This window comes from Pan paniscus, chromosome 18 (assembly GCF_029289425.2).
Source record: "Pan paniscus chromosome 18, NHGRI_mPanPan1-v2.0_pri, whole genome shotgun sequence".
Lineage (NCBI taxonomy): Eukaryota > Metazoa > Chordata > Mammalia > Primates > Hominidae > Pan > Pan paniscus.
In genome coordinates, this window is record NC_073267.2 from 98,980,001 (window position 1) to 98,988,592 (window position 8,592).

At 62.6% G+C, this 8,592-nt stretch overlaps 1 protein-coding gene across 5 annotated transcripts; it reads right to left on the reverse strand.

The window, feature by feature from the left end:
* Positions 1 to 276: 276 nt before the first annotated feature.
* SLC22A31 (solute carrier family 22 member 31) lies at positions 277 to 6,496 on the reverse strand. Of its 5 annotated transcripts, none has more exons than XM_055099154.3 (9): positions 6,081 to 6,496; positions 4,533 to 4,636; positions 4,233 to 4,387; positions 3,843 to 4,011; positions 3,472 to 3,617; positions 3,262 to 3,370; positions 2,942 to 3,156; positions 2,120 to 2,231; positions 277 to 822 (listed from the first exon to the last, which is right to left on the reverse strand). In XM_055099154.3, the coding sequence occupies exons 1-9, from the start codon at positions 6,480 to 6,482 to the stop codon at positions 516 to 518; spliced, it is 1,719 nt and encodes a 572-aa protein (XP_054955129.1). In that variant the 5' UTR covers positions 6,483 to 6,496; the 3' UTR covers positions 277 to 515. The 5 variants fall into 5 exon arrangements, with proteins under 5 accessions (XP_054955129.1, XP_057155946.1, XP_054955130.1 ...); XM_057299963.2 differs by having other exon boundaries at positions 4,533 to 4,681; positions 6,081 to 6,149; XM_055099155.2 differs by having other exon boundaries at positions 279 to 822; positions 3,472 to 3,528; positions 6,081 to 6,495.
* Positions 6,497 to 8,592: the final 2,096 nt, after the last annotated feature.

The following is an 8,592-nucleotide window of genomic DNA, read 5'->3' on the forward strand; positions in this document are numbered from 1 at the left end:
TTTCATGCAGGACGGGCGCCCACTGCCACACTGACCATGAGGGGGATGGGGCCAGTGAGGCCTGGCCTGGCAGGGACCTGAGGGCCAGGCCCCCATACCACCCTGCTTGGCTGGGGCAGGAGGCGGCCGGGGGCTGCCACTACCTGGACAGGGGCTATGGAGCAGCGGCTGACACCCTGGCTCCTTGCTGGTGAGCCCAGAGGTGGGGAGCAGGCACAGGTGAGACCCTTCCAGGCCCCAGGTGTGGCCTGAGGGAAGAACCAGGGAGGACGCCACGTTCCACAGAAGCCTTTATCATCCACACCTACTGGGTGTGGCTGGGGGGAGACCCAGGGCCTCCCAGTGCCTGGGGCCTGGCTGGGGACACCTTCACGCTGTCCCCACGGCTCCACCTGCACTGAGACACGGGCTTCTGAGAGGAATGTGTCTGCCCTGGACCAGACATCTACGGTACTCAGCCATGCCCCAGGCCTTGACTTTGGTCCCATCCTGGCTCCCAGGGCCACCAGGCAGGACTAGTGCTGCTCGGGGGTGTGGCCGGCCCAGCAGGAGTTGGAGGGCGGCAGCAGAGGCAGGTGGTCCTGGCGGGGGCAGCCCCGCAGGAGCGGGGAGCGGCGCAGGCGGTCGGCGTCCTGCAGTGACTGGGGCAGCCCCCGGCTTCGGCTCTCAGGCAGCAGCAGGACACACAGCAGGGCAAGGACAGCAAGGGAGGCGAAGACGACTTGTTGCAGGAAGAAGCCCTGCCGGCCGTGCAGGGTGTCCAGGGGGCCGGCTGCCTGGCCCAGGAACCCGGCCCCCAGCACCAGGCCCAGCCCAGCCCCCCTGTGGGACAGAGTGTGTTGGGGGCAGCCGGCCTCCTGGCCCAGGAACCCGGCCCCCAGCACCAGGCCCAGCCCAGCCCCCCTGTGGGACAGAGTGTGTTGGGGGCAGCCGGCCTCCTGGCCCAGGAACCCAGCCCCCAGCACCAGGCCCAGGCCGGCCCCCCTGTGGGAGAGAGTGCGTTGGGGGCAGCTGGTGGGGCAACAGATTGGGGGACACACATGTGACTCCAGTGTGAGCAGGGGGAAGGCCCGGCCTCCGCACAGCCTAAGGTTTGCTGGCTGAGGATAATTTGAAAAATTGTTTTGGAAAAACCTCCTTCCTCTCCTGGAGCACTTTTTGCTCTGTTCAAGACTGGAAAGTGGCCGGGCACAGTGGCTCATGCCTGTAATCCCAGCACTTTGGGAGGCCAAGGCAGGCGGATCATGAGGTCAGGAGATCGAGACCATCCTGGCTATCATGGTGAAACCCTGTCTTTACTAAAAATACAAAAATTAGTTGTGCGTGGTGGTGCGTGCCTGTAATCCCAGCTACTCAGGAGGCTGAGGCAGGAGAATCGCTTGAACCAGAGAGTTGGAGGCTGCAGTGAGCTGAGATCGCACCACTGCACTCCAGCCTGGTGACAGAGCGAGACTCCATCTCAAAAAAAAAAAAAAAAGGGCCGGGCGCGGTGGCTCACGCCTGTAATCCCAGCACTTTGGGAGGCCAAGGCGGGCGGATCACGAGGTCAGGAGATCGAGACCATCCTGGCTAACACGGTGAAACCCAGTCTCTACTAAAAATATAAAAAATTAGCCGGGCGTGGTAGCGGGCGCCTGTAGTCCCAGCTACTCGGGAGGCTGAGGCAGGAGAATGGCGTGAACCCGGGAGGCGGAGCTTGCAGTGAGCCGAGATCGCGCCACTGCACTCCAGCCTGGGCGACAGAGCGAGACTCCGTCTCAAAAAAAAAAAAAAAAAAAGAAGAAGAAGAAGAAGATCGAAAAGTGATGCTTTCCCCTGGAATTCTGCCATTTCTGGAGGCCTCCTCATCTCTGCCCCAACCCCGCACCCCTGGCTTCAGGCCTGCGTGGCCTTCCCTCCCCTTCTCAGTTCCTGAGCCGTCTGCCCAGAGCCTTCTGTGAGCAGTGGCCCCCACCATCCAGGAGCAGGGCAGCGCTTTACCCCGAGTCCTTACTGGATGGAGGAATCACAGGCAGGAACCTGGGTGGGGTATGGGGACAGGGCCTCCTGTCCCCCTGGCCCCTCCTCCCCATGAGAGGCCCTGGACCCTGCTGTGTGGCCGGGCAACCCTGAAGCTCACCTGATCACCGTGGGGAAGACCTCGGCCGCGAAGAGGCTGCTGAGTGCAGACACAGCCCGGGAGGCCAGGAGCCCCAGGACAGAGAGGAACAGCACAGTCCAGCCTGGCAGATCTGGGGACAAAGAACAGGGGTTCCCAGGCTCTCCCCCCAGGCCTTCCACCCTGGCCACTCAGGGCCCTTCCCCAGAGAACCACACCACTGTCTGGGGACCCACTTTCCAAGCCTCCTTCTCCAGCCCCCCTGAGAAACCTGGAGGGGGAACCTGTCCTCTGCAGCCTGATTCCAGCCTGGCTTGGATTCTAAGGACGTTAGAATCCTGACCCCGAGCCGCAGCCACACCGACCACCTCCACTCGGGCCCACGCTCAGCTACTGCTGTGCTCTCCACTGTCTTTGCAATTTCGAGAACCGTCCTAAAATCTCGAATACGTTGGAAGCAAGGCCTGCATTTCATTTTGCACCTAGCTCCACACACCATGTGGCTGGCCCTGAGTATATGGGCCCTCCCACACCAGTCCATGGCCGGCCTCGGCCACCTGGAACTCTGGGCAGAGCTTTTACCCAGCCCGGCCTCTTGACCTCTCACGCCTGTGCTGCACTCTGGCTGGGGCAGGTGTTTTAGGCTCAGACAGGTTCCTTAATTTAGGCCAGTCACAAAAGATCCTTTTGGGCCTTCCACAAGGATCAGAGGAAAACAAACAGCAGCTGGCCTTGGGCTGCCACCCCAGGCTGCTCCCCTGTCGGCACTATGGCCCCCTGGTGGGGCAGACCCTCGGCCCAAACACAATGGCTCCTGTATGGCCTGCGGGGCCCCAAGCTCACACTGGGCCCCAGCGAGGAGCAGCAGGGATGCCAGGCCTGTGACCATGGTGCCCAGCAGCAGCACGGGGCGGCGTCCACAGCAATCTGCCGTCAGGAGCAGGAAGACCAAGGCTGCCGCCTCCAGGCCGGCCTCCAGGAAGTAGGGCAGGTAGAAGGTCGGCACCTGAGGTGCCAGGCTGCGGCGGAAGCTGGCTCTGATGCCTCCACCAACCAGCCTGGGAGAGAGAGCAAATCTATGGGCCCAGCCAGAGCCGGGGACTCTGGGGACCATATGCCCACCCCGGGGGATGGTGCAGGACCCCAGCCCTTCCTCGACTCACGAGCTGAAGCCTAAGATAAGCCCGTTTCTCCAGGTGACTTGGGTGCGCAGAAGCCCCAGCAGGGAGTGGTACCGGGGCTGGGGGCTCCCTGCAGACAGCATGGCCAGCTCTGTAGCCGCAGAGATGTGAGGGGAGGGGGGTGAGGAGCTGTGCCTCTCCAAAGCCCTCCTCCAGTACCTGGATCTCCCTCCTCCCTGGCAGGCGCCTGACCTGTAGCCAGGGAGTTCTCCTCCAAGGAACTGTCCTCGGGGTCCACGCCGCTGGCTTCTGCAAAGCGCCACAGGATCTTCCTGGCTCGAGCTACCTGACCTGTGGCCAGCAGCCAGCAGGGAGACTCGGGGAACAGGGCCGGGAAACTGCAGGGTTGGTGAGGATGCCCACGGCTCCCTCCACCTCCTCCTGGAAGGAGAGGCAAAGGCCAGGGCCCCCACCCCACCCCCAGGCTCAGGGGCAGGACATCACTGTAGTTCTCTGTGACCCTGTAACCCAGCCGTTTACCTGGCATGGGATACGTCGGTGCAGAGGGAAACTACATAGTCAGCCCCCATGAGGGCTGCTGGCCCAGCTCCCACCACACTTACCCCCAAAAGAGCAGCAAGAGTCCACTCATCAGGGCGCCCAGCCCCTGCAGAAGACGCCAGTCCTGCACAAGCGCAGCCAGGCCGGGCAGCAGCAGGGTGCCCGCCACCGAGAAAAGGCCAGCCCCCACGGAGAAAGCCAGGCGGTGGGGAGGGTCACACAACTCCAGGCCTGGGCAGACACAGACAGGTTGAAGTGGAGGCCTCGGGGAGGACTGGAACAGTTCCATTGGGAACTGCGGGGACCTATTGGTGACCTGCCCAGGAGTGGGATGCCCAAGGGACTCACTGCTCACTGTCCCTGCAGCTCGGGGCCCTCGGCAAGGGAGCCTCAGAGGCCTGCGGACCACCCACTGCCCCTCCCCCAGTGACAGCAGCCCCCAGGGTACTCACGAGCCAGATACAGGGCGAGGAGGGCCCCTGCCAATGTGCCCCCGTGGAGTAGGCGCAGGACCAGCAGGGTAGGGAAGCTGGCAGCCAGGGCCTCACTGGCCCCCAGGCCTGTGGTCAGCACCAGGGAGGCCACAAAAACTGCCCGGCGTCCAAACCTGGTGGGCAGCGGGGGACATGCTTGGACAGGGTCAGGATAACCCAGGGTCCAACCTTCATCCTGGCAGCACCAGGTCTAGCTGAACCCTGAGAGTGGGCGGAGGGGAGGGCTGCTGGGCAGCAGGAAAAGGGAAGGGGCCTCACCGGTCACAGCCTGCTCCCAGGACGACACAGCCCAGCAGCCAGCCCAGGAGGTGGCTCACCTGCTCCAGCGGGACCTTCCAGCCATCTCCACACACAAGGTTCCACTATGGGGAACAGCAGCCACGTGGAGGCCAGCTCAGGACCCTCCCCTGGGGACAGGTGCAGGGAGTCCCAGAATGGCTACTGGAAGGGGCCCTCCATGTCCTGCTCAATCCCTCCGTGGAGAGAAGGGGAAACTGAGGCATGAGAGGGCAAGGGGCTTGGTCCAGGTCACACAGCAGCCTCTCTGGTCTCTGGCAGCCCCTGCACAGGGGTCGGGGGGATCTGCCCACCCTAAGTTTTCTGCTTGTCCCTAGATAGGGCCTCCCCACCTCCGCACACCATTGCTCTTCCCCCACGGCCAGCTCTTGTCCGACCTGTTTCCACCTCCTATTCCGAGGGACCCCGGGGACACCCAGGGCCTTGGTGGCGTCATAGACACAGCCCCCACCCCAGCCGGCCAAGGGTCATAGCCATGACACAGGCCTAAGAAATGAGCCCCAGCACCTGCGCTGGTACCCACGCCCTCCCTGCCCTGCCCATTTCAAGAGGGACTCGGGCAGCGGCTGGAGAGCTGTGCTCAGCGGCATTTCCCGGCGAGGCCCTTGACCCTTGACCTCAGCTCTGCGCCTCCCCCCACCCCTTCCGGTTCCTGGGTCTTCTTGGCAAGCTTAATCTACTGCTGGGGGCCGTGCTATGCCCGAGATTTTACTTTCAAACCTGACGTTTTGGGAAAGCTGATGGGGCATTCCTGGATCCAGGCACCAAACAGGAGGAGGGCAGGTGGGAGGTGGGAGGGAGCAGGGTGGAGAGAGAAGCCCGGCGGGTTCCTGGGCCCCAGGCAGCCCTTGTGAAGATGTGGCAACCCCGTTCCAGTTTGCACACTGGGGCCAGTCCTCCCAGGGTGGGGGATGGGGGCCTCGGGGTAAAGGCTGCCTCAGGGGTGTGCAGGTCTCAGCCCCAGCGCGGAAAGGGATGAAAGGGGCCTGAAGGTCCCTGCCGCCCGCCTCCCCATCTCTTCTCACGCAGACCGTCAAGGTTTCCCTTCAGGCAATGCGGTCTCTAGCCCAGCCTCTGCGCGCCTCACTGATGGGAAGCCCACCTTCCCCAATCTGTGCTGACCACGTCAGTCCCTCCAAGCAGAGACTCTGCCTTGGAAAGCCAGCCCAAAGCCACGGTCTGCTCAAGACGCTGGTGGTCATGAAGCAAATTCCAGGCCCTGCTCCCCCACCGGCGCCTTCGGCTCCAATCCTCCAGCGCCCCAGGCCGCCCCGCGCCTGGCAGCTCCCAGGCCCAGATTCAGCCCCCGCCCGGCCCCTCTCCGCGGGCCTGGCCCGTGCGCGCCCGTCTGCGGCACCGTCGGGCCGGCGGCCGCCCCGGAGCAGGAAGCCCAGGAGGACGGCCGGGGGGCCCGGGTCAGAGGCGCCAGGTAGGATGGAGAAAGGACACCCAGGGCCTCGGCGGGCTGGGGGCGGGGAGGGCTGCGGGGCAGCAGGGACGGGGGCGCACCTGGGTGACCGGGCTTTGCAGGAGGCCGGCGCTGGGCAGCGCGTAGAGCCAGCCGCGTGTGCAGGGCCGGGTGCCGTTGCGTGCGGGCGCGGGGCGCGGGCCGGGGCGGGTGCGGGGCGCGGGATCGGGGTAGCGCAGGAGCAGGCAGGGGCTCGCGGCTCGCGTGGGCCCCAGGCGCGGGATGGCGGCGTCCAGCAGCGCGGGTCCGCGCAGGGCGCGCAGCGCTGGGGGCAACAGCGTGGGGTCCGGTCGGCAGTGGGGCGCGGGCTGCGCGGTAAGCAGCTCCTCGGAGCTCAGCACCAGCCCCAGCACTATGCAGGGTACCCACGAGGCGGAGGCCAGCAGGCGCCGGGCCCGGCCAAAGCCGCCCGCAGCTCTCAGCACCCGCGCCTCCTGCTCCATCGGTCGCAGGCTGCGCTCGGGACGGGGCGGGGCCTGGACCAGGGCGGGCTCCTGGGGCGGGGCTTTGGGGCGAGGCATTAAGGGGCGGAGCCTGAGTCCAGTGGAGGCGGGGTGTGGGGGCGGGCGGTGTGAGGGCGGGGCCTAAGGCGTAAAGGGGCGGGGCCCGATCTGGGGCATAGGGCGGAGAGGTTGAGGGGCGGGGAAGTTGAGAGGCGGGGCTTGCGGCCGAACCGCGAGGGGGCGGGGCCCCGTGAGGGCGGCACGTGGGGGCCGGGGGCGTGGCAGGGGCGTGGCCGGGAGCGCTCAGGTGCGCGCGGGGCGCAGGTGCACGCAGGTTGGCCGCGGGCGCGCGGGGTCCGGCGGGAGTCCCGGGGTGGTCCCCGCGTGGGGCCGGGGGCGTCCGCGCGGGCGGGGCGAGGTCGGGGAGGGCAGCCACCCGCCCTCCTCCGCGCTGGGAGCTTTCGGCTGGTTCTGCGGGAGGAGCTCCTGGGTGACCCGCGGGTTCTGAAACCGCCGCTCGGGAGCTCGGGGCCTGCGCTGCGTCTACGGGGCAAGCGAGGGAGAACTGACGCCTTTCGCCCGGATCCTTCTCCCCTTCCGAGAACCAGGTAGGTCGCGTTTATTTTCAAGTCCGATTGTTTTCGCTGTAACATTTGTGAGAAACATCACGGTGGATCCTGTGGGTCGCTGAGTTTTCTGACTCCCGGTTTGTCTTATTTTGCTTTGTCAGTGGGCTCTGCGCTCGCGTTAACAATTCGAATTGGCACGTTTCTGCGTTTAAGAACGCTGTTCGTTTCCTCACACTTAGATTGAGGTGGAAGTCACGTCACATAAACCGGGTCGCAAGGCTCAGCTTAGTGGGGCCCCCCCAACAGTGTTGCGGGACCAGCAACACTGTTGCTGTTCCCGGGCTCCGGAACAGCTTCTACCCGAGCAGAGCCCTGCCCGTCGGCGGCCGCTCTCCGCGCCCCTCCCCGGGCTCTGCAGCCCCCGCCCTGCTCCGCAGACCAGCCTGTTCTGACCTCCGTTCAATGGAGTCCTACGTGCTGTGGCCTTTTGTGTTCCGGCGTCTTTTGCTTAGAATCGCGCCTTCAAGGTTCGTCCCCGGTGGAGCGGGGATCAGGCCCGCGTTCCTTTTCAGGAGTGAATAATATTCCGTGGATGGAGCCCACACGTTTCTCTCTTCCTCTGTTGATGGACAGTGGGTTGTTTCCACTTTTTGCCTTTTGCGTCCAGTGACACGATGAACATTTTCGTACAAGTATTTGGGTGCCTGTTTCCATTTATCTTTAGTGTATACCTAGGCATGAATAGCTGGGCCTTAGGGTGTGAACTGTTTGTGAAACCGCAGAACGGTTTTCCGCAGCGGCGGCTCGATTTCACCACCAGCAATACAGAAGGGTGCTCGTTCCCCGACATCCTTGCCAACACTTATGTTCCCGTTTGTTTCAGTTATTTTATTGTGACAAAACACAACAAAATGTATCATCTTAACCATTTTAAGTGTGCAGTTCAGTGGTATCAAATACATTCACAGTATGGTGCAGCCGTCACCCCCGTCCAGCTCCTTAACTCTGTTCACCTTGTAGAACAGAAACTCGATGCCCGTTACATAGTAACTGCCCATAGCCCCTCCTCCTCGCCCCAGGGAACTAGCATTCTATATTCTGTGTGTGATTTTGACTACGCTAAGTATCTCTTAGAAGTGGAATCACACGGCATTTTTCTTTTTGTGAACGGTTTATTTCATTTGGCATAATGTCCTCAAGATTCATTCATATCCTTCCATATGTTAGAATTTCCTTTCTTTTAAAGGCAGAATAATACTCCATTGTATGGATATGTCACATGTGGTTTACCCATTCATCTGTTTCTGTAAACTAGGTTGATTCCACCTTTTGGCAATTGTGAATAATGCTGTTATGAACATGAAATATAAATATCTTCTTGACACCCTGCTTTGAATTATTTTCAATGTATATACCTAGAAATGGAATTGCTGAATCAGAGGGTAGTTTTATTTTTAACTTTTTCAGGAATCACCATACTGTTTCTACAGTGACTGCACCATTGTACATTTCCAGCAGCAAGGTACCGATTTCTCCCATCC

What these genes read in the sequence shown, in the direction of transcription:
- SLC22A31 (XM_055099154.3), bottom strand. Translation starts at nt 6,482, where the DNA reads ATGGAGCAGGAGGCGCGGGTGCTGAGAGCTGCGGGCGGCTTTGGCCGG. An exon ending in CCTCGCCCTGTATCTGGCTC is followed by an intron (nt 4,012 to 4,232) that starts GTGAGTACCCTG and finishes GTGTCTGCCCAG; the next exon opens with GCCTGGAGTTGTGTGACCCT. An exon ending in GGAGAACTCCCTGGCTACAG is followed by an intron (nt 3,371 to 3,471) that starts GTCAGGCGCCTG and finishes CTGCGGCTACAG; the next exon opens with AGCTGGCCATGCTGTCTGCA.